The following is a 27,714-nucleotide window of genomic DNA, read 5'->3' as shown; positions in this document are numbered from 1 at the left end:
GCTGCCAGGGCTGAAGGCCATCTTGTTCAGCCTCCTACCTCTTATTTGAGGGCCTCAGTCAGGCACAGGTGAGGGAGCTGCTCTCCAAGTTGGTGCCAGCAGTATGGAAGTCAAGAGTGGTGGTCACCACTGCTAAAAACCCCCCTCCCACCTCCCGGTAACTGCCAGGCACCAGCCCAGGTAGCTGCAAGGAGCTGTGTGGCCTCCATCCCCTACTCCACAGGGTGCTTCCCTCCTCTCCCAGCCTCGGGGTTGGTAGTTGACAGAGGGGTAAGAGGACTGTGCTCTGCTATCTCCCTGCGGGTGCCCTAGGTGCTGGGCTACTTAGAATGTGTGGAGTCCTACCTGGGATGGGGCAGGGTCGCTGGGGTCCCCTCATCTTCAAAGGCACAGCGGCCTCTCCTGGCACAGAGGTAGCCAGGTGCTCCCGGCGGCTGGACTTGGGCACTGGCTGCTCAAAGCTGTGGTTGTGGCGCCCTCTGGAGGCTGCTCTGGAGACTCCGCATGGGGCATCAGTGTCCAGCCCATCTCTGGAAGAAAGCTGCGCCCTTGCTTCGGAGTCAGCAAACTCCTGGGCCTTATGCAGGCAAGATTCCTTGAAAGCCTCTGTGCGCCCTGTCCCACAGCTCCACTGTGCCAGCTTTGCATGATTTTCTCACTCCTCACAGTTGTCCTCACAAATGGGAAAAAGCTCTGAGATCTGGAACTTAGGGGTGAGGCCACCAAGCTGGGCTGAGCAGGAGGAAGCCTGGCTCCTGGAAGGGCAGCCTGCACGTGCCTCTGGGCACTGCTGCCTGAGTGGACAGGTGTGCCGCAGGTCGGCTCACTATCCTTACTCATGTGTGTTACCTGCCAGGTCCTGACAGTCTCTGACTGCCCAGGGACCCACAGGCCAGCAGGAGTGGCAGAGCACTTACCTTTGGGGTGTAACCTATTTGGGGTCATTTCTAGGACCCCTTTCAAATTGGCTGTGCCATTAAAGCTGTTGATGGCAGTGAGAATTTCTGACCATATGGGACCACAGCCTGGAGCTGGGTAGTGGCTTCTGCCCCTTGAACCGGGTGTACCTGCCCATTCACTACCCTTCTTGTCCCCTACCCTAAGGGGCCTAGCCCCAGCCAGGCCACCCACCTGTAGGCTCAGGCTTTTCCACCTATCAAGTTGGAGTCCTGCATTGCTCAGAAACAGACAGCAGCCCCCATTCTTTGTTGTCATCGATGGGCCAAGGCCAGTTTCCTAAGCAAATGACTCCAAAGATGTCACTGCTGGAAAACTCAGTGGGCTTCCAGCCAGGAGGGCAGGGCAGACTTGGGTCACTGCCAGGTTGCCCGTGCAGTATCCCTGGCTTATGGGCTAGCAGGGCAGGTGGCAGTGGTCTGGACAAGGTCCCCATCACACTCGCTCCTGTGGTGTCTGCAGCGTCTGCCCCTCCCGGGGCCACGTCGGCGCACCTATGAAGTTAGCACGGTCATTTCCAGGTTCTGCGCTGTGCCCAGAGTGAGGCGCGGAGAGGTTTAGTGCTGGGCAAAGGCAGGTGACCTGTCCCTGAACACACTCCTGGTTCCCAGAGGACTTTCCCAGCTCCTCTGGCCCCTGGCCGCTCCTGCAAAGCCAATATCACCTGCCCACAGCAAGTGGCAGCCACTGCCCAGCTCTGTTTGTGGGGCCCCCAAGGGGAGAGAAGGGGCTCCTGGGTAGGAAAGTATGGCTGCCTCCTACCTTCCCCCTTCTCCCAGGGCTCCTGTCTCAGGCTCTTAGAATTCATCCCACCAGTCACTGGAGGGAGTTGCGGGGTGGGGAGGAAGATCAAAGCTGAAGACAACTGATCGAGTTGTCTGCAGCTTTGGGCTCAGTGTAAAAGTGTGCAATTGATTGGCAATGTCTGCCAAGGCCCAGGGCAGGCAGGGGTACTTCACCTGCCAGGGTCGCTATCTACATGATGACTAGCTGGTGACCACCTAAGAGGCTAACTCAATTCCTCACCCCACTGCTACCTTTCAGCCAGGTCCTGTGCAGAGCCGTCTGCTTTTCCTCCCACATGAGCAGGGCCTGGGCAGGAGGTCGGGTGGGCATCACTTGCCTGTGAGCTGCTGAGTCAATGCCTGGGTAGTAATCAGGAAGGCAGCTTCTTGGGAGAAATCCAGGTGGGCTCCCCATTCCTCACCCATCGCAAAAAAAGTCTTTCCACCATGGGCTGTGTGGACAGGGGTAATTGTGACCAACATTAGGAGTGAAGTTGGAGTGAAACAACTGCAGTGTCATTTGTAGGGTAACCACTGTGCTTTTGCGATGGGGTCCGTGGCCTTGGGTATGGAGAAAATCAGTACTTGGTAAATTAAAACAGTCATTCCAAATCCCCTTGTCCTTGCTAGCTGAATTTCAACTGAGTCTACAGCACCACCTAGGACTAACGGGACATGAGTGGTGGAAGCATCATGACAGTCCTGCTCCCCACTTCCCCAGCCTCCTGGCAGCTAGGAGCCATGACTTGGCTCTGGCCACTGACATCTGTCATGGACAGACTTGTCCCACCCCCCATTCCAGTGTTGAAGCTCTAACCTCCACTGTGACTGTTTGGAGATGGGGCCTTTAAGGAAGCAAGTAGGGTTAAGCGAGGCCATGGGGTATGGCCCTAACCAAATAAAACTGGTGTCCTTATAAGGGACATCCATTGCCCTTTTGAAGAAAGGGGGTCATGAGAGCAGGCTTCCAAGTAACTTGTAAACGTACTTATGACACATGGGCTGTAGAATGGTGTCCCAGTCTGCCTGCAGCTGAGTCCAGCCTCAGTGCCAAGAGCACACCACTGTAACCCAGCCCCAAGACTACCACCCTAAGACATGGCGCTCCTGTTCCCCGAAGGGTGAGTCAGGATCTCAAGGATTGAAACTGAAGCAGTAACAATCCTGGCCTGGCTTTGTGTGACTTTGCATCGACCTCATTATCAACATCTTGACATGTGCCCCTTCACACAGATACCCGAGCCATAGTCGTAATGATCGAATGCTGCTTTTGACTGCTGACACTACTGGGGTTGCAACAGAGAGCCCACGGCCATCCCCAGAGTGGTGCAGCCTGATCTGGTCCCTGTCATGGAGCTGGCTCAGGGTTGCAGCCATGCTCCAGGAAGGCCCTGTGTGTCTTGGGTATCCCAAGTCTTCCTTGGAGTCTAAAGAATCCCAGTAGCCTCCCCATGAACCCAGATGCAATGCCTGCTACCTGCCACTTGAACACCATCCGTCACCCAGATGTCCTTTGTGGTGAACATCCAGGGACCTCAGCCGTAGGTCCCAGACAGTAGCCACAGCAGTGGTGTCAGGCTGAGCCTTGCCCCTGTCAAGTCAATGATGACTGAGAGGACTTGCTAGGCCTTGTGCTGAGCTGGGCCGCCTACTAGCCCTCCACGGCCAGCACAAGGGTACTGACCTTCGGGGGGCCGGGATCTCTACTCCATCACTTTTGCCAGGGAACACCCCTGAGGGCAAGGAGCTCGCAGTGCCCTGACCTTCCATCTCACAGGTAAGTGAAGGACTCTGTCTAGGCAGGAAGTCGGGCCTCTGGTTTGAGGAAGACTTGCCAGGTAGTGAATTGTAATCACTCCAGAATTTCCAGGAAATACAGCTTTGAGTTCAGCTCTATTCAAGCACTAGGTCCAAGAGGGGGGTCTGGCTTGTCTACTCTAGGAGAAACTTCACTGTCATTTGCATGCAAACAATGCCTGGAGTTTACAAGGCAGTCCTTGCCGGCTTCTTTGCCCCATTGTTGGGCCTTGTCCAGTCTGTGCCAGAACAGGAAGTAAGGGGAAGTCAGATCAGACACCGGAATTTGGAGTAAGTCAGAGAGAGGAAGAGGAAGAGAGAAGAGAGGGAGGGAAAGATGGATAGATAGATATGTGTCCGCCCCAGGAGAGCAGGCTTCTATGGACCTGCGGGGGAGGGGGGTAACGATGAACACCAAGTGCTGTGGGGCTCTGTCACCAATGGCCTTCTACCACCTTTCTAAGCCGTTTGGGCCCCTTCGTGTTGCCCTCTCCTACATTATGAACCATCTTCCCAAGGTACAAGCTAGGAAAAAAATCATACTCCCAAGCTCTCTTGCTACCACCAATTGGACATGACACATAGATTAGTGAGGAAGCCCTGGGAGGCAGTGACCAATGGATGTGATGACTTCTAGAGGTCACATTCCTGTTGGTGAAAGACAATGAGCTTCTGTTTGCTACTCCTTTGTGTTCTCTGAGCTCAAAGCAATTAAGAAGTCATACCCATGGGAAGTGAACAGCCCACCGATACGAAGTGTTCAAAACTGCGAGTTTTGTTCTTCTCTGTGTACTCTTCACACATGGATGAAATTTAAAAATTGAAGCTATAAGACCTGTTTGTATGTTTCTGTGCTTGAGTGTGTAGTATAATCAAATTAGGTTAGATTACAGACGTCTTAAAGGACCTCTATTTCAACTGAGAATTACTTTAGAGAAAAGATTTTCTATAAATTGAATATTCCTAAAATCACTGTGAATTAAGGAAATTGAACCACTAATGCTTTCAATGTGGCAAAAAGGCATTCTTATACAAGCTCATCCAACTGTTTTACGAATTCAGTATCACATAATTTACAGAACTCTTTTGCAAATGAGACTAATTTAATAGTTTTAACAGAAACAGCTATGTCTTTTCTGCACTATCAGTGTTAAGTATAGTACAAGCTTACATTTTACCTATTTGGGTACATGCTCTTCCTAAACCCACACAGGTTTACTGATCGAGTAAGTTAGCATCACTTCATTTAGTTTAAGAGTATGGAAAATTTATATTTAACCAAAGTAAATCATTATTCTGACAAATTTTATTTTAACACTAGTTATATTTTGCAGTATGTCAACTGGAAGGCAGTTTCCAAGACCTTTAAGTAACTTAAAATCTTAGACTGATTCTAAATTGAGTTAAATAATTGATAATCATTCAATTCCTAAATCATTTTCAATAAAATATTGAAACATTAGTTAAAAGCATAATCTTAGGTTTATTTTGCCTCTTTAAATGGTACTGAAGGCCATATATATGTGTGTATACATATAGATGTATAATATATATAGATGTATAATATATATATATGTAAACATTTTCATTTTTGCCTCCTTGGGAAGTTATACTGTAAGGAATGTATATGGCCATAGAAAGTTGTGAGTTTGCAGAAAGGAATTTTGAGTGGTCAAAGCTGGCTAAGATTTGATGGGTTTATTTACAAGATTTCCAACAAGAGCTTTAGTATTAAATACTATACTGATACCAAATAAGAATTTGTTAAAATGGCAATATTTTCTTGGGTTATTTGTCTTCTCCTAATAAGAAATTGTTAAAGGTTTTTCTTTACCTTCTGACTTATCTGTCTGGAGGGCAAAGATTCTGTGTCTTACCAGAATGATTTCCCACACTTTATGTTGACTTTATCACGTCCTTGAAAGTTACCAAGACAGTAAATGTTAAAAGTTCTAATCACAGGAGAAAAAAAACTTGTAACTTTTTGTGGTGATAGATGTTAACTCACTGTGGTAATCATTTTGCAGTCTACACAAATATCAAATCATTATGTTGTATGATTGAAATACAATGTTATATGTCAATAATATCTTAATTTTAAAAAGGAAAAATAATAAAAACTTTGGAAAGAAAACCAAGAAATGAAAACACAGCATACCAAATCCTACAAACCCAGCAATTCCATCCCACCAAAACATACGGTATATGCAGTCACTGAAAGATGTGCAGAGCAGCATTATTTAGTGATCCCACACTGGGAGCCAGACATCACATGGTGATGTATTCGTACAGTGAAACACTATAAAACACTAAGAATGACCAAGTGAAACCAACATGGATGACCCACATGTGATGTTGAAAAAAGCCAGACATACACAAAAAAGTACACGATTACATCATTGTAAAGTTTCAAAACAGGCAAAACTAATCTCTAGTGGTGGAAGTCAGGGAAGAGGTTATATGGAGTAGGAGGAGACAATGTGATAGTGTTTGTGTGTTGTCTAGAAAAAAACATTGTACTGTACACTTACGCGCTTTTCTGCATGTACATTGTATTTCAGTAAAAAAGTTCACATTTTAAAAAGTGCCATGTGTAGAATCCCCATGTTGTCAGAAAGTTGTTTTAGGGTTTCCTGTGCTAGAGCGGGCTCGACAGGAGGTAAAGACTTTTGTCTCTGTCCCCTATACGCAGCATCCTAGCCCGGGAAACAGCCAACACTCCCTGAGAGCCCCCAGCTTACTGCTAAGAACCAGAAAAAGAATGAGCCCTTCCAGATGTTATGGTCCTTCCCAGCCCTCTGTCATCAGCTGTGTGGCCCTAGCAAACTTCCTTCCCCTCTCTAAGACCCAGGCCCCTCCTCTGGGAATTGAGGGAGGGGCCAGAGACCAGAGATCCTCAAAGCTCACCTAAGGCACTTATGAAAATGAGGATCCCATGGCCTGACCCCAGACCTGAGTCATAAACTGAGGGTGGGATTTGGTCATATTTTAAAACCCAAAATAATTCAGTGAGGTGGGTGTGTGGGAAACAGGGCAAGCACCATCTCCCAAGGTCCCTCCCAGCTGTTATTCACCTGGCCTTTTGCCCCGGTGGTTCCTGGGCCCAAGGTCCTGGGTCACAAACAGCCCCCATCAGACACCTGCCTATTCTTTAATCCATTTACTTTTACTATAATCACTATCACAGGACTTAGTCTATCTTCTCTGTTTAGGGTATTTCTTTTTTCTAATTTTGCAATAGATTTAGCAAGTTTTGCTGGTTTAAAAGGTTTACATTCTATTTTTGTTCTAAGTGTGGTTATCATTGCTTTAAATTCCATTCTTATGCTCATATACTCATACTGGTTTCTTAGTATTTTTCCACAATAGGACAAGTTTCAGCATATTTTAACTTTTCTTTTTAGCCCTTGCATCTGTCCTGGCCCCAAACACATTACTTAGAATTTTAGTTCTAGATAGAGATAGATTATATTTTGTACCTCACTTCCTATACAGTTCTTGCTACTATGTCTGGATTTCTTTCTAAATACTTCTTTCAGTGAGTCTTGAGTGGCAGCCTTTTGAAGCCTGTACACTTGGGGACATTTTTATCAGGGCCTCATGTTCAAATTCTATGCTCACTCCTTTTAATACATAAAAAGCACTAATGAATAACTTCTTGAATCTGAGTCTCATTTTGAGATGTCTCATGTCAGTCTAAGGCTGGGTCGAACTCTGCAATGGGTCTGCATTTTCCCCATGGACACCTTTAGGATTTTGTGTCTTTGACTATAATATGTCCAGTCCACATGTGTGTTTTCCTTATTGCTCCCTTTTGAGACTCTGTGGCATATTTTTTTTATTTTATAATTTTTTAAAATTACAGTTGACATTCAGTATTCTATTTGTTTCAGGTATACAGCACAGGGGTTAGACTTATTCTCTTAATTCCTAAAAATTCTCTTTTATTTCCTTAGTTTTATTTTCTCTCTTCAAGACTCTTGTATTCTCCATATTTCTTGGCTTCTCTTGCTGCCCTCTGGTAGCGTTCCTAGCGTAACCTTCCAACTCACTAATTCATTCTTCAGCTATATCCCTTTTTCTTTTCATCCCATCATTACCTTGTTTTAATTATATATGTTCCCTAACTGGTATTCCATCTAGTTCTTTTTTGGTGTTTCTTTATTGTTGTTTCATCTTACAATTTCTAACCTTACCTCCTTTTATATAGTCATCATGTATGAACTTCTTGGTTCATCTCTTCCAAAGACTCTGCTTCAAAGGCATGTGCTATCCAGTGTGATGCCTTTTTATGAGGTGATTGTCTCTTCAAACGTCAGTTATTCGGGGGTTGGTGTTCAAGAAGGCCAAGTGGAAACCAAAACTTTCGATCCAATGAGTTATGGTAATGAAGCCTTTAACCTCCATCCCCGCTGTGTCGCTGGAGACAACAAGCTCAGCCTGGACATCCATCTCTACCCAGAGGTAATATGCATGGGTGGCATCAGCAAAGCCCTAGTGGGGTCAGAACCCTCACACCGCCCAGGAATAACCAGGACGTGGAGCCCCTGCCGTGTAAACTGAGGCAGTGTGAGGAAGAAAAGCGAGGCAGCCCTTCCCATTCTGGCCAGGTTGGCATCGGCAGAGGTCCAGAGAGAGCTGGAACTCCCACCCCACCCACGGGCCCTGTGGAGCTGTAATTAAATACCAACGTTCATGTCCCTGGAGTCTGGGGGAGTGGAAAGGGAGGGTGGAGCTGAAGAAATAATGGCTGAAAATTCCCCAGATTTGGCAAAAAGGCATAAGCCTGCAAATTCAAGAAGCTGAGTAAACCCAGACAAGCCCAAAGAAAACAGTGCCGAGACAAGTCTGAGGACCCAAGACAGACAAAAATATTGAAAGCACAAAGAGAGAAACAGCACCTCATCTATAGGAGAACAAAGAAATTGAATGATAGTGAATTTCTCATCAGAAACCAAGGAAGCAGTGTAATATTTTCAAGTGCTGAAAGACTAGTCAACTCAGGATTATATACCTCCAGTGAAACTATTCTTCAGTAATAAAGGAGAAACCAAGACATACAGATTAAGGAAAAGTGAAAACATCTGTTGCCAGCTAATCTTCTCTAAAAGAATGGCTGAAGGAAGCTCTCTAAACAGAAAGGGAGTGATCAAAGTAGGAACCCCGGAACACGAAGGAAGAAAAAACACTGTAAAATAAAAGTATGGATAAATACAATAGATTTTCCTTCTCCTCTTGAGTTTTCTAAATTATGTTTGAAACGAAACATATAACTCTGTCTGACATGGTTCTCAACAGATACAGACAATAACTTTAGAAATGGCAGAGAATAAAGAGATATAAAGGGAAGTTAAACTTCTCACTTCAAACTGGTAAATGTGGACACCAGCAGACTATGGTTAAGTTTTCTGTATACATAATGTGACATCTAGAGCAACCACTAAAAGCTATATGAGGAGATACACTCAAAAATACTACAGATAAATCAAAATGGCATTTAAAACAATGTTCAAGTAACCCACTTGAAAGCAAGAAAAAGAAACGCAAAAACAAAAAACAAACAGAAAACACTAAAACGCCTGACTTAAGCCCTAATACATCTATAATTACATAAAATGGAGGTGTTCTAAAAACACCAATTAAAAGCTAGAGACAGACCTCGGCACTGACATCAGAATGTCAGATAAAGTAAACTTCAGGGCCAAGAAAATTACCAGATACGAAGAGACATCACATCATGACAAAAGGGTCAACCCCCAGAAAGACATAGGCATCCTGAATGTGTATGCCCCAGATGACAGAACTGCAAAATATGGGCAACAAAATCAGAGAACTGAAAGGGAACACGGACGATCCCACAATTACTGTCGACAACTGGTTAATTGTTGGAAATTTCGACACCACTCTGTCAACAACTGGTAGAAAGCCTCCACAGAAAATCTGCAAGCACATAAAAACCTGACACCACCATCAACCAAAAGAATTTTATTAACATTTACAACACACTCCACCCAACAGAACACATACTCTTCTCAAGTGCCTACAGAACATTTATCGAGATAGCGCACCATATCTAGGAACACATGCGAACCTTGACACGTTAAAAAAAACATGAGGTATCACTACTCACCTACTAGAATCACTAACTAAATAATAAAATTTTATTATTAAGTAAATAAGAGACAGTGTCAATGACTGGTAAGGATGCAGAGAAACCAGATTTCTCCTAGATTATGGGTGGGAATAAAATGGAACAGCTATTGTGGAAGACATTTTGGAGGTTTCTAAAAGAACCAATAATCACAGTCCTGGGCATTTATCAGAGACAAGTGAAAACTGATGTTCACGCAAACCCTGCTTGCAAATGCTAGGAGCAGCTTTATGTCACTGCTGCAACCGAGAAAAGGCGAGGTGCCCCACAGCAGGCGGACAGTGATAGCCCTGGTCCATCCACAACACGGAACACTCGCTCGGCAGCAAGAGGCAATGAACAACCAACACATAACAACTTGGAAGGACATCCAGCACACTATGCTGAGCGCGAAAAGGCCACTCTCCAGAGGTTATAGACCATAGGGTTCCATTCGTCTATCATTCTGTGCAGAGATGCTACAGGTTAGGCTGGCGGGGTAGGGCGCGTGGCTGTGAAGGGGAAGTGAGAGGGAGAGCTCTGGTAGTGAGCAGTTCTACATCCCGATGCAGGTACAGGGATAATAGAACTACACACACTGTACTAACATCATTTCATAGTTCTGATACTGTACTGAGATGTAAGCGCTGGGGAACACGGGACAAAGGGCACACAGGACCTCTCTGTATTATCACTGCAGGTTACACACACACACATGCACACCTCTAAATAGCCCAACGGGTAGTTTTAAATCCCTCTATCTTCTTGGACAGGTAATAAGGTGAACCACATAACTCCAGCCCCTGGATACTGCCACCAGGCTGCTGGGAGATGCTCAGAACTAACCGTGAGTGGGACCGAGGCTATCAAGTTCACTGCTTTCACAATTTGAAAGGAAAGACAGACCGGCAATCCACGAAGGGCCCCAAAGCGGAAAAGCCCCGTGACAACAGGGTGAAAACTGGTTCCTGGCAAGTCCATCAGTCAGGGTCCCCTGCAAGCCTGCCTGCTGTGAGAAGAGAGGCCCTTTACGAGCTCATTTGGGTGGCGAATGGTTCCTAACATGTAGGCTTTAGAAAGGGAGCTAAGAACGTAACAAAGGTTTTTGTGCATCATAACCGCTATGGCCCTGTCCCTATACTCCCCAAATTCAAAACAGCCATCACCTGAACAGTCAAGTCCTCCTCTCTCACTTCCTGACTCCTTGAGCCAGTGAGGCCAGAGTTGGGAGGAAGCACGAGAAGGCATCAGGTCTCCACTGCAGATGGTAACAAGTGAGTCCACCAAGCAGCCTATCACACTGGCTCCAACCCACAGGGGGTCCAATGCCAAGTGTCAGGGCCTGGGCTTTAAGGATAGGAGGGACAATCCTCTTGAATACAAACTCACAAATGATCTGAAGGTTGGAATTCATTCATTCACCTCAAAATCTTTATCAAAGAGGGGTAGGCGTAGGATGTGCAAGGGGATTTCAGCTTCTCAGTACCCAGGGCAAAGGACCCCATCTGCTGACTCAGGCGGATGAGGGCCCCACCGTGGCACAGCAGTCGCTTGAGGCCTGGTGAAAGTAAACTGAAAAGGATGATATGAAGGCCAGGCCACCCTCTCCTCACCTCCTGGGCTGATCTCCACTTCCGGTCTCCCATCTCAGAGCCCCTGCACAAAGCAGACTAGTAGAGCAGACACTGGCATCAGGCAGCCTGGGTTCTAGTCCTGCTTCTGCCACTTCTTGCTGTGTGCCCTCTGCCAGTTTCCTCGCCTGTAAAAAGGGAATTACAAGACCTACCTCACGGCACCAGGCATCAGTGAGACGATCAGACGCATTACTACATCTTAGCTTTTGTTTTCTGGGCCACTTCACTGGGTGGTTACCACAAAACACACAGAGTCAACTGAGAACAAGCTAGAACAATGTGAAGCTGCTTTTATTTTCTAACCGTTTTTGCTAACGTAAGAACAGAACCATCACAGCAGCCCAGCCTGTGACCCAACCAGTGTGGGGCCAAGGACAGCAGAGGTCTTCCCTTATCTCAAAGCAGAAGGACCTTTTCCAGGGCATTAACATGCATCTGTCATCTAAGAATTTAACTAAGGCTTCTCGATCCTTCTGCATCTCCAGCCAGTAGTAGCCCCATCTGAGGTCACAGACTGCACGGATGCTGACGGGTAGAGGAAGCTTCCTTTTACATTCTAAGAAGAATGGGTGGAGAAGACGTGTGGTGCTGGGGGACACAAATCTATGAACTGCAAAGACTCCTCAGCCCGTCCCTCTAAGGTGAAGCAGCAGCTGTGTTTTCACAACTCCCCTGCTCCAGTTCTGGCATCCTTCAGGGTATACAGCGCAAGCCTCAGGAAGTCTCCATGGGAAGCGCCCAGGTTTACACAACCACAGGGTACACAGGGCCAGCATCTTTCAGGAGCAGCCCCTCTAGGCTGCCTTGGTGGCACTCTTGAGTTGTGACAGCTCTTCAGGACCCTCTGTCTGTCCTAAGTGATCCCTAGAAACTTCATCTGGTCTCATACAATCTGCTGTTCTCGGGTGCTGTCTTTTTCTTACCAGTCTTGTAACCTGTAAAGTTATCAGTCCCCTGACCCATGGATGCCTGTTTCAGAGTTCATAGCTTCCTAAAACTTATTAAATGCCACCTGAATTTCAGAAAGCGGTTACCTACCAGCTAATGCAAGAACACAGGCTAATGCTATATGAGTCACCACTGAGACTAGCTCTGTAGGAGGCAGGGATGGAGGATATGGTGCAAGATGCCCTCTCCGCTATCACATACATATCCCCCTTTTGTCTGAGACTCCTGCACACTGCACATCCCTCCTGGCTGCCAGACTGCAGGTGGCTATATGCTGCCCATGGGTCAGGACCGGGGCCACAGTTCCAGCCGTGGCATGCTGTGGGCCCGCCCCACCTATAGATACTGAACAGAGTCCCACCTGGGTGGCCCAACTTACCATCGTGACTGGGGGATGGAAGAGAAGGGAAGGGAAGGGAAGGGAGCCTGCTCCTGATAGTGGGTTCTAAGCTGAGCCTAAAAATACCTTGCACACAAGTCTCGTGAGGGGAGAAGGTGAGACTCTGAGCCACTTTTAGCAATCACTCCTCCAGGAACTGCCAGCTCCCAAGCCCGGCAGGCACCAGAGTCCCACACAGTGGCATCAATGCCAATGAACTTCCCACTTCTACACAAGAAGACAAGTCACAGGAAGCAGAAACAGAACATGGAGGCACTGCCTCTGTCATCTTGATGCCCCTGCTTCCCAGGACAGTCCCTCGAAGCACTGCAGACAGAGATTTCAGGGCCTGAGGTTTCTTCTCTGACTTGGCAAATTCTTCTCACCTCCAGCTGAATCACCATTCCTTAGGGACCAGATGAAAAAGCGTCAAACCCAAATGGTTTTCACCATAAGACTTGGTGGCGCCTCCTTGAAGCCAGTTCATTTGCTTTGCTGTCCCATTGCTCTTCGTTAGCCTTTCTGGACTCGCAGGCTTTCTGCGTACAGGAACTGCCCTTGGCACGAGGAAAACTGGAGAGGCTGGCTTCTACCTCCTGCTGCTCCCCACATGTACAGTGGCCAAAGGAACTAAGAGTAAACAGCCCAGTTCTCTGCCCTCTTGTAGGCTTGAAATTAGGATTTCCCATCTCAGCAGTTTATCCAAGTAGTTCCTAGAAGGGAGCTGCATGCTCCCCTGGCTGCTGGGGAAGGCAACAGCAGTGTCCCCAACCAGCCCTTTTGGTACTGACCAGCCAGCCAGTGGGCCAGCATGAGCTCGGTCCTCAGCTAAGGGCTCTCTGTCCAAGCCCCCGCAGCCCTGGGCGATGTGGATGTCTCTCAACCTGGCACAGGGGCGGCACAGACTTCCAGAAAGAGCTCCTTTATGAAGTGCAGTGGGCGGTCCAGCACCGCTACTTGGAATAAGTCACAGAGCATGCTGGGGGAGAAGTGCCTTTGGTCCGTGCACGGCCAGATCTGCTGAGGAGCCTGGGGGTCTGGGAACCAGACCTGTAGAGGCCAGGCAACGATGCTTCGCCTGCTGCACCATGTCACTTGGCCTAGCAGCTTCCCAAGACCCAGAGGCCCAGCCCCGAACAGTTGACGGAGAGGTGAAAATGACTGTTTTAAGAGGTCTTCAGACCAGTGGACAGCTCAGCAGGACAGCACTTGTGCCTGGTGCTCCCTGTGCACAGCCATCACCACCCTGGTGCAGGAGGATGGTCGCACACGTCTTCAGGGGGCTGGAGGCAGGCGCTGTGCGGGAAGGTAGTGTGCAAGGGTCAGAACTTTGCCAGGCCAACACACCCAGACCCTCCGACCTCTCATCCCACCCCTGCGAATTTATGCCAAACTAATTCTCAACAGGGAAAAGCTGGGTGCACTAGGACATGTGTTCTAGTGGCCAAGTGGCTCAGAGAACACGAACACTGCAGCAGAGTCCCCTACCACTTTCTAGGCAGTTACTTATGCTCTGAGCCTCTTTTTCCTCACCTGTGAGCCACAAGGGACAGCACCTACGCACCAAGTAGTCATGAGGTTAAATGAGACAATCCACACCAAGCACCAGAGCATAACACCTGCTCACCCAGAGTGAGGACTTACATCACGCACAAGGGCAGGAAAGGATGCAGGGAAGCAGAGGAGAATGTCAGGGGGGCAGAGTTGAAGGGAGGTTCCCATACTTGTTCCAGCGATACTGCTTTTTCAGTCTGTCTACTCTTTAAGTGTGGAGGACGGCCTGAATTGTTGAGCCCTGTGGCTCAGGGGGAAGGAAGCAGGGGAGAGAGCTGGACTTTTTTCATGAGGTTCCTCCGATTCCCTGGATTTCACCTTTGTAAAACTCCGGAGGTCTCTAAGAATGCAGCAGAGAGGGGAAGACGGAGGGCCTGTCCACCAAAGCTAGAAAGGGTACAGTGCCCCTGTGTGCTAACCTTGTCCCAGGCAGGCTGCAAAGATGCTAACCCTCCTAGGCAGGAGCACACCTGACAATGACCTGTCTCCTGGAGGTGGCTGCAAGGCCACAGTGTGACCAGAGAGGAGAAAGACCTGGGGATCACAGGCAAGGACTCATTCTCAAGATGCTGACACAGGCACGGCAGCCTCCACCCCCCTTCTCAGCTGTAAGAAACACGTAACAGTCCAGCTCCCTGAAGGAAACAGTAAATATCCACCAGTGCCAGAAATGAAACAGATAAGTGCTTTCACGAATCTCAGAAGCTGGTGTTTACAAACATTTTTCTTTCTATCCATAAATATTGCAATATGTAATCCCAAAATTAAAGGGGATTTTTTCCAAATTTAAACACTAGAACTAAAATAAAAAGTTTAACAATTCCTTAATATTAAAAATTATCCAGTGTTCAGATTTCTAATCATCTCATAAATGTCATAAATGGGTGGTTTGTTTCTCAACCTTTAAACATTCATTTTCCCAAAGCCTGAGGCGATTCCAAGACAGCCCCTACTAATTCCACCACAGTAATCACCGCCTCACCAGACTAGCTGACAGAACCAAAGCCCAGAGTGGCTGAGGAATCTACCTGGGATCACACAGTTTGCCGAAGACGAGGCCTGACAGCCTGGGGCTCTCCCTGGTGTTATACTTTCTGGCAGTCTGAGCGCACACACACACAGGTAAGTGCCAGAAGCTAAGCTTCTAAGTCAGCATGTCTAACAAAACCACCTTTGTCTGCAAGGAAAGAAGTACCACCAGAATCCTCCCACGAATTATACCCACTTTACAGAGATAAAGACCAAGCTCTAGAGTCCATGCCGTCAAGTAGAAATCACATCTTGACCTCACTCCTGCTCTTCCACTCAGCCCCAAATGAGGACACTCAGTGACCTCTGCTCTTCCTACCAACCAGCCCATGTACCTTGTCCCCTGCAGCGAGCTGACGGACCACCTAACGGGAGGGTGCCGCCTGGTGCAGACCTGATTCTAGCTATGCGTCACCATGCTGTCAGCAAGGGTTAGGGCCGCCTGAAAACAGGCCTGGTGGTGCACAGGTCATTTCCAGCAAGCCACCAGAAGCTGATCATTTCTGTGCTATGTGAATGTTATGGAATATGAGAAAAAATAAAATACTTCCCACTGCATTCTTTTAGGTTAGAATTACTCCCTTTGCACAACGGGACAAGGAGAGCACACCCACAAAAAAGCGGGGGCGGACGGGAAGAAAACCACAGGCCAACCTCACTGATATACACAGAGGCCAAAATTCTAAGTAAAATAAAAGTACGCGTGCTTTTCCTCTGAAGCACTGGGCTTCTTTCTTTTTTTGTTGTTTTGTTCTCTTTTTATAGTGTCTTCTTTCCTATGTGTGCACAATAAAAATAAATCTAGGCACGTGCAAAAAAAGAACAGGACATACTAAATCTGAAATTTAGACAGCTCAATACTAGGAAACAGTAAAGTAATTCATCATTTTAACTGATTACAAGGAAATGTTTATGCTGATTCATCTCATCCATTTCCAAAAGGGCAACAAAAAAAAGGGCAACAAAAATTCAAAACCCACTATTTATCAAGAGACAAGAAAAGAATAAAGAGGATATTAGCAAACTAGAAACACAGTGGGTACTTCCTTAACTTGAGGGCCTGCATTATCAAACAATTATATAAAGCCTATATAGCAGCAGACAGGTCAAGGGCACAGAAATCTAGAATGAGAACCGATGTCAAATGAATGAACTCATAGACAGTTAGGATCCCTTCCTCACTTAGCTTATAAAAATAAGGTCCAAGTGTACTGAAAAACTAAAGGTAAAAAAAACAAACAAAAGCCTTATAAGAAAACAGTTTTAATACAGGATGATGTAAAGTCCTGGAGACAGCCTGTGGTGATGGTGGCACAACAATGCCAATGTACTGATACCACTGAACTGTAAACCAAAAAAAAGGTAAAACGGTAATTGTGTGTATATATATTTCACCACAATTAGAAAACTAAAACATAAAAAAAGAAAATGCAAAAAGGTTATTATACTCTTGCAATGGGAAGATCTTTCTGAAAACAAAAAACCTTGGAACCATAAAAGGAAAAGATCTAAAGATTTTACTGTATAAAACTTTTTAATGAAATAATCCATGTAAAAGTATTTACACTTTGTCTGATAGAGTTTGCCTTCAATAAATGTGTTTCCTATTAAAAAAATATCTTTTTAATGCCTGTATGGCAAAAGAGCCAGAAACCAAAGGTAAAAGACAAGCACTTAACACTTTGATAACAAGAAAAAACTAAACAAAGGCAAGCAACTGACTGGAAGAAAACACATGCAATTTGTACAGCAGGTAAAGGAATAACACCTGAATATATACAGCTGCTATAAAACAAACACAGAATACTATGGGCAATTCATAAAAGACATACAACCTCGTAAGTAATCAGGAAAACGCACATTAAAGCAGTTTTACTTTTTATCCATCAAATTAATAAAATTAAAATACTCATCTCCACAACTGACGCCGTAGGAGAATAGCTGTTCTCATTAACGCTGTGGCCTAAACTGGGAACAAGCAAGTCCTTCTGAAGGACAACCAGGCAGCAGCTTGCCAGACGGTGAGTACACGTACCCTTGGCTTACTGGTTTCCAACCTGCAGCAATCTCCCAGGGTGCACAGATCATGAGAGGGGTGTTCACTGTACCATTATGCATAGAATCAAAAAACAAAACACAATCCAACTCTGTACAGGAGGTGGTGACACTCGTTTTCCCACACCTGCCCCATGAATTCAGGCAGCCACAGGTAAGACACCTACGGTCTCTGCAATCAATAGGAGAACACGTCACGATGTTCAGTAAACAAAGCCTAGTTATACAAGTCTGTCCATATTCTGTGATCTCATTTTTGTCAAAAAATATAAACAAAAAAATACTTTGTACAGAAAGAAGTATCTAGAAGGATGGATACCAAACTACTGACACCATCTCTGGAGCGGTGTCATGGGAAACTTTTACTTTCTAAATTGTATTATTCCTGTAATGTCTGGATTACTAAAAATAAGAATGATCAGCTTTATAATTGAGAAACGAGTAAAGAAATGGGAACAACCCCACCGCTGTGCAGAACAGTGGGGAGGGGTGGCTATGAGCCCTGTGAGTGCAGAAGTGCCCTCTGCAGATGAGCCTCTAGCCCAGTCAGGAAGCCCCTGCACACAGGGTGCCATGGCAGGGCAGGGTGGAGATGCAGGGACCAGGGCCTCCAGCCAACAGGCTGTGTAACACCTCCCACACCGCACAGGAGGCCCTGACAAAACAGTGGGAGCCAAAGGAGAGCACACCCCACTCTAGAAGCAAACTACGGTTTTCTCTAACTTCTGACCTTGAGGTAGCTCTCAATCACAAGATTAAAAACATTTCACTCGAAAGGCCGTAAAAGAAATCGGATCGGCCAAGGAGAACCAATGGTGACTCTCAGGTGAGAGCCACAGAAACCTAGCTGTGCCCTACAAAGGGGTGCCAAGGTCTGGAAGGGCACAGTGCTGGGGAGCCTCAGCACGACAAAGCTGAGAGGGGGGAATAAAGGGATGGAGGGCGCATAAACAAAGACATTAGTCACCAAGCCTGTGACCCCCTGAACGCTCTACGCACATAATCCTCACAACAGTGCAGTAAGTGGACAGAAAAGGAGGCTCAGAGATGTCCGGGACTTGCTCCAAGCTCCAAAGCTATGAACCGCGAGCCTGCATTTGAATCTAGTTGGTCTGCAAGCCTAGGGCACTGAGGTCTCCGTGCCGTGGACTGTCCCCCATCTCCGCAGGGGCACTCACCTGCGAGCTGGAGGGCAAAGCCTGGGGTGTGGGCTCTGCAGCTGGGGCCCCTGGGCCCACGGGGCTTAGTGTGCTAATCCGGCTTGGCTGCCCACGCAGGGTCAGGGTGATGGTGGTAGGGACCTTCAAGCCTAAGAGAGAGAGAAGTAGGTTTCTTTGTCACATCCCCACTCGCCTTTCCTGGGGAATTTCTTTCCCACATAATACCCCTCTTGGCCTCCCACCTCGGCCTCCTCCCCAGCTGGGTCATCTGCGTCCTGTCAGTTTGCAAGGCAACAGGAAGCAGGCTGTGTTCTTTCCACCTCTCTAGGGGATGAACCCTCACAGCTGAATCCCTCAGGGTCAACACCAGGATCCTGTGGGGTTGGGTACAGTAGCAGACCTTGCCCACGTGGAATGGGAAGGTCCCATATCTGGGAGTCCCCATGTTCTCAGGACAGACTCACCTGATGCTTGGTTAGAGATCTGCGCCAGGCCAGGGAGGCTGCTTGCCAGCTTGGCAAGGCCCCCATTGGTCAGCAGCTGGTGGATTGCTGTGGGCTTCCCACCAGGGGTGGCACCCAAGGAGGAGAGAGTGGTGGCCACAGGAATGGTACGGACAATGGTGCTGGTGCCTGTGGTGATGGCGCCCAGGCTCTGCATGGGGCTAGGCAACTTCACACTGGTGGCCTATGGGACACACAAGCCCAGGTGATCAGCACTGTGGCCCAACAACCATGTCCGAGTGTGGAGGGCCAACAGCACATTGTTAAAAGCTACTATGTATGTATGTGTGCCACCGTATGCAAGGTGCTCTTTCTTCCAGGCGTTCCCACATGTTATCTTATTTAATCCTCAAAACAACTCTGTGATGGACGATTATCCTCAATTTACAGATACAGGCAAGGAAACGAAGAAACAGAGAGGTCAAGAAACTGGCCCCACGTCATGTAGTAAGTGATGGAGCCTTAGCTTTTGATGGCCCTCAGCTGGGAAGCCAAAGGCTGTCTGTCCTTGACCTAGACTGCAGACAGACCCAGGGCCTTGCCAAAACTGAGCTGAGGAGGCCTCTTCCCCACACCTGCCCGCCCCAGCAGGAGGTAGATGTGCACCTGTGAGGCTGGCCCTGGGGAAGGATTTGCTGGGAGGCCAGAGGACTTGCTGCTGATATCCTGCAAGCTGAAGCTAAGGCCTTGGAGGAGGCTGCTGGCTGACGTGGCCCCTAAGAGAAGATAAAGACAGATATCAGCACAAGCTCAACTGCTAATCCCAAGAGCAGCCATGCTTGTCGAGCCTCAACAACCAACTAAACATCATGTCCTACCCCTTGGACATTCCCAATACTTGTGGAGGTGCTGGGAAGGGTTCCCCCTACACACATGCTGGATGCCCACACAAGGGAGGGTATGTGCAGACCCACGGCCTTCAACTCCTTCTGCACGTTCCAACCTGCTCCAAACCATCTGTCTTATATCCTGGACAGCTTTGAAAACCCAAGAGAACCTGAATCTCACTTTTCTGAACTGTAAATTCCCCAGGGAAGAGTAAGGCCTTTTTAAGACAAAAGAATTCACTTTACACACAGCCCAGGGGCCTCACAGCTAAGAGGAAAGGCCCCCTGAAGGAAAAAGGAAGCTGCAGTGCCTTGGTCATGCTAGGCTCAAGCACCTGGCCTTCCAGTGTTGGGTGGGGGTGAAGGGAGCGAGGAGACACCTGCAGGCAGAAGCGTCTCATTCATTGATGCTCATCAGGTATGTTTAAAAGCACCAAAAGGAAACACACTCCCCACAGTGTGCCTGCACGCAGGGGTGTTTCCTCACTGCACACTAAGGCCAAGAACTGTCCCTCACCCGCTCACATGAAAGGAATCCCAGCTCCATACCAACCTTCCCTGACAAGTCCAAGACCCCAAGGAGTGTCCTCCAGATCCTACTCCTAGGACGCTTTCCCGGACCGCCCTCCAGCACCAGCCCAGGCTCTGCTTGGAGGTAGGAATGCTAGACCCCCAGATACCTGGGAGGGAGCTGCCAGGAGAGGTGGCCACCAGGCGACTCTGGAGTGTGTGCAAGGCACTGGGTGCAGTGCTGCTGGAGGCCACCGAGGAGGCTGGGCCAGCAGAGACACCCCCTTCAGAAGCACTGGACCTGTACACAAAGACGGGAGCTCCGTTATCCAAAGGTTAGAGAGCAGCAGACCCTGGCAACACAGGGCGGGTACAGAGGGGGCCCATGAGGTGTCAGCAACAGGCACAACGCCAAAACCTTTGGTTTCCTCATCCCGCCTTTAGAATCTGGCCTCTAGTCCTTGTAAAAGTCAGGCCTTGGAGCAAAAGCTACAGGATGCACTGCAAACTCCAGGTAAAAATGAACTCTGAGTTGACCCAAAAGAAAGACAAAGATCCCACTCCGAAAGAAGCCACATGCCCCAGAATGAAAGAATCCAGAATCCACCATCTTCCCAAAGCACTAAGAGGACCAGAACAAGGTAAAAAGAAAGAAGGGAGCAGAGCCAAAGAAACCAAGAAGTGGACTCACTTGGTTGTGGTGAGAAGCCCTGTGAGCTCCTTGGACCCTGCTGACACCTGCCCCAGTGTTACTGTGATGGCCTTCCCTCCTGTGGCCGCAAAACAAAACCCAAGGCCACCGGTCAGTCCTATCTGGCCTACCTTTCATGTTCCAAAGCTAGGCAAATGCAAGATATTATGGACAAAGACTGGCAGATGAAAAATAAAAGAGAAAGGAGAAATGGGGTTATTTTTTCTTTCTACTTTCTAAACTTTCTATAATGTTTTATTATCTTTAATAGAAACAAAACCAAACCAGAACAAAACAAACCCCAAAATATGTTTTGAATGGCCCTAGAGCTTCCTCTGGTCCTCATCCTGCCTCCCTGATCCTAGTTCAGATCAGGTCGCTGCCTGCCATCCCCACAGGCCACCTCTTGCAGTGAAGTAGAGGCTGAGCCACCAGTAAGCAGCCTGAGAGGGCGACACTAGGTGCCCTGAAAGAGCTCGATTAGCGTTTACTAAAACAGCCATGGGAACTCACCTCCCAGGAACTCACCTCCCGGGAACTCACCTCCTGAGGCTCCTCCTTGGGAAGGAGTGCAGGGCCCTCCAGCTGGGTCTCCTTGGGAGACCAGGGACACCTTGATCTTGGGTCGCTTGGAGGTCTTTGTGCCAGGGAGAGGGCTAGGGGGCTGGTGCCGCTTCAGCTGGACCCTCAGATCCTCTTTCTCTGCTTCTTCCGTTTGTTCTGATGAGATGGGAACTAAGAGATGGAGCTGGGGTGAGGTCCTCTGCGGTTCAAGAAAGCCTGACAGACACTGATAGGACAGACTCACACGAGCACAGTTGTGTGGGGACACACAGAAGAATCAGCTATGCACAGGGTCAGGCTTCAAAGATGACATCCACTGCATCAGTCCCTTCTCACCCCTCTCAGAGAATGGTGCCACCTCTATCCCTCCCCATGTTCTGGAGTCAGAAGGGGACTCTGAATTGTGGAAACAATAGAGAGATGCCCTGACCCTAACTAGCAAAGGCCAAGCGAAACACAGAGGATTCCCCACGGTGGGTCTAAACAGTTCTTCCGGACTCAGAGTCTGACCAGTTGCCCTGTGGCAGGCCCGGCAGGCCTGCTCCCAACACCGCACAGCTGGAGGGCGGGACATCGCCAGGAAGCAGCAATGGGAGAGCAGACTGCCCAGTCCTCTCTGCATTGGAGACTGTCACAGGGCTCAAGTTCCTCTGCCTTGGGAGCCCGGGGTAGAGGGCTCATTTGCCATACAGAGAGTGAGAAGGATTGCCACCAGGACTTAAGACTGGCTTCAAGGTGCTCCTAGGCAAGGAGCATCTCAGCCAACACATCTGTACAGCTCCTGCCCAAAAGTAAAGGGGAACAGTGGCCCATGTCACCACCTGGTCCCCAGGTCACCTGTACTAGTACAGAGAAAGGCCACCTATTCACACATAGAATCAAACAGACTCATACTGTACAAGGCCAAGCCGCTTGGACTCAGACTGCCCTTTAGGCTTCCTCGGAGACCCCCTCCTCTTTAAACCCAGAAGCCCCCCTACCTCCAGTCTCTCTTCTTAGCATAGGCAATGGGAGTGGGGGTACCACAGTCACATGAGGGTGGAGGACTGGCATGGACCACATGGAGCTACTCTAGACCATAGTCAGCACATAACCAACGGAAGGCTTGCTTAGGGGATAAAGGAGTCAACTAAAATCAGAATTGGAGGAGGTAATAAGAGGGAAAGGAGTTACAGTTTTATGCTGGTAAGTGGCTGATGTGCTTGCAGCAGCCAGGATGGCAGCAGGAGACCAAAGGCAGGGCGGAAAACACACAAGGAAACTCAGGCTCAGAGGCGATGGCCACAGGCACACACAGGAGAAGCAGAGCCAAGAACCACAATAAGAGACAAGAAGAAAAAAACACTATGAGAAGCAAACAGAACAGAGAAAAAGCAAAGATTATGGAATAAGCAAAAGGAGTCAGCAAAAAAAAAAAGAATCAGAAAATAGAAAAAGGCAGAGAGAAAAGAACAAGAAGAAACCAAACAGGGACAGAGGGGAAGATAGGGTGGGGAGAGGCAGAGGGAGGAGGTGAGAGAGCGATACTCACCAAAGAGACAGGAGGAGGTGCCAGGAGGAAGAGCCTTCCTCACCAGCATATTTTGTTTCAGAAAAGCAGCAAACTGTGCTGGAATGAATCAGAAAGAATTACAGAATCACAGCCAGTCAGAGAAAGGAGAAATTGAGGGGAAGTAAGAAAAAGATAGGAAAGTGCTCTAGAAAATAGTCAACAGGGCTTTTTCTGAAATCACTGCAGGGTCTGAACTGACTCTGCTCTCAGCAGTTCCACGGAGTCATCTATAAAGTGAAAATACCGAACACAGGGCTGCTGCCGAGATGCTCAGAGCCACAGCAAGTCAAGCGCCAGGAAGAGGGCATGGCAAGTAGCAAGGGCTCCATAAACAATCACAGACCCCTCTCCTTTGTCTATGAGCTCTAAGACGCTGCCAGAGCCAGGGGCCACCGCTGCTGGTCTCCCCAGGACATTCTGGGACACAGCTCACCAATCAGCCTTTTGGAGCTCCTTAAATACTCAACTAATCCCCTCTAGATCCCCTGCAAACGCTGGCTCTCTCTACACTGAAAGCCTAAGTGGACACCACTGCCCACCCAGAGGTTGGCTCTGGCCACCACCTGAGAAGGTCCAGGTCACAGAGCACCCACGTGGGCCCTGGGGGCCTGGCCTCACTGGCCTTCCCTGATCCACCCACACTTCTGCTCCTTGTTGGCACCAATCTTAAGGGCCACCTCCTAAGAGGCCTGGGTTTATGTCCTGACCCTCTGGCTCCGCTAAAGAAAACACAGGAAGCAAGCAGATTGGCCTCCTATCATCTCTGTGTCTCTACGTGACAGCCACCTCTGGCTGTTGTCTGTCCCCTGAACCTCAGATGATACACACTCCTGGACACATCCTCAAACACCAACGCCCAAGAGGCTCCAGCATGGGGCCGCCTAGCTGGATCAAAGTGGGGCCAGGGTTGGAGGCACTCTTTCCTTCTCTCCCCCACACTGAGGTCTCCTTTTCTATCGTGTCTTACATAGCACACACTGAACTCCAAACTCTAATTCCAACCACACGAATATTTTCCAATCTCATCTTAAAAATCACCTGCAAAGATCCCTGATAAACTCTGCTAAAGTCCCACTGTAGAAATCTGAACTCTGCAAGAGCAAAAAGAGAGCAGGATGACACCGGCTGAGGTGTCCCAGAATCTGATGGACTGCCAGTCACTCGCCAGCGAGAACTAGAGACCTCAGACTGCAAGGCCTGGAGCATGAGCTACAGTTCCCTGGGTGGGAGCTGGACAGAAATTAGAGGCCAGTGTGCATGTCATCAGCTCACAGAGTCTAAATGCCCAAAATGCCTGCAAAGCTATCACCGGTGGGACGATGCAGCCCCACTAGTACATAGCCCTCCTGTGATGTTTTACGTTAAAAGCTGCCCTTGGTGTTCACATTGATCTAATTCTTCCTGGACAGAAAGTGGGAGAGGTGCCTCCCACATCCTATAGAAAAGCTGCAGATGCCAATACTTTCCAACTGCCACATGATGTCAACTGCAGAGGACAGAACTCAAGAAAGGCCTCTGGGCCTGGCATCTACATATACCTTGGGCTTGCTTGTGGGTCAGCATAGCTTCTGTCCGCTGCACATGTCTCTTCAGCAGCTGCGAACTCCCGATCTGGCTGGACTTCTGGGCAGAGGCTATTGTGGCCACTTTGGTCTTGGGACTAGAGGTAGGGCTGCTGGACACACTGGAGAGGTCCTGAGTGGGTAAGAAGAACAAGGACCAAGCCACTGTTGTCTGGGCCTGACCACCCATCAGCATGGCCGCTGGAATTCCCTGGTCAGGATTCTCCCCATGGGAATGTACAGCCCTATGGCACTGGCCAGGCACCGGGAGTCCCCCAGAGGCCAGGGCATCAACTCCGTGGTCCTGAGTCCCCAGCAGAAGTGCCCCCTCCCTGCTGCTTTACCTCCGAGCCCGAGGGGGAGGCAGGCAGCCTGGCAGCTGGCGAGGCAGGTCGACTGCCCCGCTCAGGGATCTCAAAGGTCAGGTCTCGGCGGGCCACATCCCGGGGCTTCTTCTTCTTCTCAGCATCCTGGTCACGAGGCTCGGCGCCCATGTGCCCCTCAGCACGAGTGAGCACGCCAGTCAGGAAGTCCACAATCTCATCCTAGTGTAGAGAGTCCTTGGCTGGAGAACAGGGACCTTCTTAACAGTCCCGACTAAGTTGATTCACGCGGCTTCAGCATAGCTGTGCCAGACCCTCCCCACGTGCACAACCCCGCCTTGGCCAGAGACCAGCAGGAGCCTCCATGAAGTAGAGGCGCATTATCTCTCCCCCAATGACCCATTCACTCGATGCTTTGCCCACCTCTTCGCTCCTCACTCTCCTCTCCCCTGCTCCTCTCTCCCCTTTTCTTTGTAGGATTAGGGATTCCAGAGGCCCTGGGGGAATACTCCTTCACCTTTCAGAGCCTAGAGGCTGTTGCCAATAAGACCAAGCCTAAAAAGGCTCCATAAGGGAAGCCTTGCTGAGAAAATACACAAAGCACCTGTGTACCTGGATGCACCTGTCCACCATGCTCTGTGTCAACCCTTCTGACTTCTTCTTTGCTTTGCTTATCCTAGGAAACAAAAAGGAGTCTGCACTCATTTCCCAAACACTCACTCTATGGCACATGTGGAGTAAGAATGGACTGCTCTTCTGTGTGGGGTGTTTTCCAGGCCTGGGGAGGAAAACTGCTCTAGCCCTCAGGCTGGTACTGCCATATCTCTGAACCTGTTTCTCCATCTGCAAGACGGAAAGTCATAAGGCCTCACTTGTGGTGTTGGGGCGCTGCACAAAGGAACATATGGGAAGGCCTGGGCCTGATACTCCAGAAGTCCTAGAGCTATGGCCATAACAAGTCCTCCAACAAAGGCCCACACCCTGAGATTCCTGGGTGCTGCTGAAATGAGATTCAGAGGAGGAGAGGGAAGGTGGCCAGTGGTTAGTTCTGAAGGCATAAAGGACATGACCACAGCCACAGCATTCCCACCATGAAGCCTACTCTCTGACTGTGGGTGGGGTGGGGTGGGGTCTTGGTGGAGAGAAACAGGGCACCAAGTGACTAGATGGAGAACATTCAGAGGCTCTAAATTCTGAGACCCCGATTCATTGGTTATTGGCCTCTGACCTTGTGTGACACCCCATTTTATGGATGAGTATAGTGAGTCCCAGCATTTAAGTGATTTACCCAAGCTTCTCGGCAAAGGAACCAGGGCTAAATAGAGGTCCCCAGTTCTCAGGCCAACACTCTTGGCACAGTGACAAGCTGTCGGCTAAGCAGCTTCAGTGGCCATCTCACTGTCTCCATTCCTCCCACTCTGCTCTCTTACAGGTTAGAATGTCTGAAGAGCACGAAAGGCAGTCTACTCACAAGCACACACGGCCCCCAGCATCAGGATTAGATTCCAGGACTACAAGACACTGTAAAATGACCACAGCCAGAAAGACTTCTCCCAAACGCCTCTGGGTAAGAAACCTACAGGACAGTGCAAGCAGGTGCCTGCTTTAAGCTCTCTAGTTAAAGCGCACGAGTGACCGAACCTCCAAGAGTGAGCACATTAAGAAAGGAGGACCAATACTTGACATTCTTTTTCAGTACATTTCACGGAAATGTCACTATAGGCCCTATGGGCAGCTAGCCTTCTGGGCGCGAGGGGCCATCTCAGTGCCCAAAGGTGCCTTCGTAAAACCCCTCCCAAACCTCGCCTGTTTATGCTACAAAATCTGCAAAAGCTGCTTAACACAAACATGATCAGTGTTCACATTCCTCCTGAGCAAGGAACGAAAGGTGAGAAAATGCCAGCCCCAGTGAGGCCATGAGGACAGACTGCCTTCCTGGGTATCGAAGTGTCTTCTCCCCACAAGATAACCACTCATTATAAAGAAAAGTGGCAGCTTTACGGTAGGAAACCTGGCAGATGCCACCTTAACCCAAGACCAGTGATGAAACATGTCAACAACATGTATCCCCTGAGGGGGGTGTGTGCTCAGGGCACCTCGCCTCGGGGACAGTACTGCCCAAAACATATATCCTTGACCTTATCACAAGAAAATGTCAAAACCCTAAATTGAGGAACAGTCTACAAAACAACTGGCCAGAAGTCTTCAGGAGTGTCGGGGTCATCAAAGACACAGACAGAACGAGGAGCAGTGTGACATTAAAGGAGATGGAGGAGACGTAGCACAAATGGCACCATCTGATCCTGGATTGGACCCTGGACCAGTAAAAAGACCTCTGTGGACAACTGACGAAATCTGAGTCTGTGCATTAGATGATAGTATCATATCAATGTGGATTTTCTGATTTGGATAATTATGCATTGGTTAATATTTGGGAAAGCTGGGTCAAGTGGATTAAAGGATTTTGGATACTATTTCGCAACATTTTGTAAATCTGAATTAGTTAAAAGTATTAAAAAAAAGTTTTTTAATGACCCTTTTCAGATTTAGCCTACAGCTACCTCACCACCTCACAGGCACTTCTCCAACACTCCAGCCTGGCTCTCTCACAGGGGCTTGCCCACCTGAGATTATCGTCAGCTCCCCCAACCACCACCAAGCTGTTCTCAGCTCGAATCTTCTCCCGGAAGTCCTCCATGGCTTCAGGGTGACACTGCAGGGAATTCTGACCAATGACAAAGAGGACTGGAGTCT

General features: G+C 48.5%; 1 protein-coding gene across 12 annotated transcripts in view; it reads right to left on the bottom strand.

The window, feature by feature from the left end:
• Positions 1–2,145: 2,145 nt before the first annotated feature.
• Positions 2,146–27,714, bottom strand: part of KANSL3 (KAT8 regulatory NSL complex subunit 3) — a 50,965-nt gene continuing 25,396 nt past the window's right edge. For 3 of the 12 annotated variants that reach the window (XM_039872527.1, XM_039872528.1, XM_039872538.1), the window contains 13 exons: positions 27,585–27,690; positions 26,432–26,536; positions 25,573–25,636; positions 24,982–25,182; positions 24,614–24,770; positions 21,488–21,694; positions 20,960–21,038; positions 20,439–20,569; positions 19,538–19,647; positions 18,893–19,115; positions 18,447–18,577; positions 11,283–11,428; positions 2,146–2,194 (listed from right to left, as the gene is read on the bottom strand). In XM_039872527.1, the coding sequence (XP_039728461.1) occupies positions 2,161–2,194; positions 11,283–11,428; positions 18,447–18,577; positions 18,893–19,115; positions 19,538–19,647; positions 20,439–20,569; positions 20,960–21,038; positions 21,488–21,694; positions 24,614–24,770; positions 24,982–25,182; positions 25,573–25,636; positions 26,432–26,536; positions 27,585–27,690 (1,694 nt within the window). In that variant the 3' untranslated portion in view covers positions 2,146–2,160. Of the gene's footprint in view, positions 2,195–5,222; positions 11,429–11,573; positions 13,927–18,446; positions 18,578–18,892; positions 19,116–19,537; positions 19,648–20,438; positions 20,570–20,959; positions 21,039–21,487; positions 21,695–24,613; positions 24,771–24,981; positions 25,183–25,572; positions 25,637–26,431; positions 26,537–27,584; positions 27,691–27,714 lie in introns of those variants that run through there. The other 9 variants (XM_039872529.1, XM_039872533.1, XM_039872530.1 and 6 more) reach the window with 8 other exon arrangements.

Source organism: Pteropus medius, unplaced genomic scaffold (genome assembly GCF_902729225.1).
Source record: "Pteropus medius unplaced genomic scaffold, Ma_sr-lr_union100, whole genome shotgun sequence".
Classification (NCBI taxonomy): Eukaryota; Metazoa; Chordata; class Mammalia; order Chiroptera; family Pteropodidae; genus Pteropus; species Pteropus medius.
This window is presented reverse-complemented; position numbering and strand designations above follow the sequence as displayed.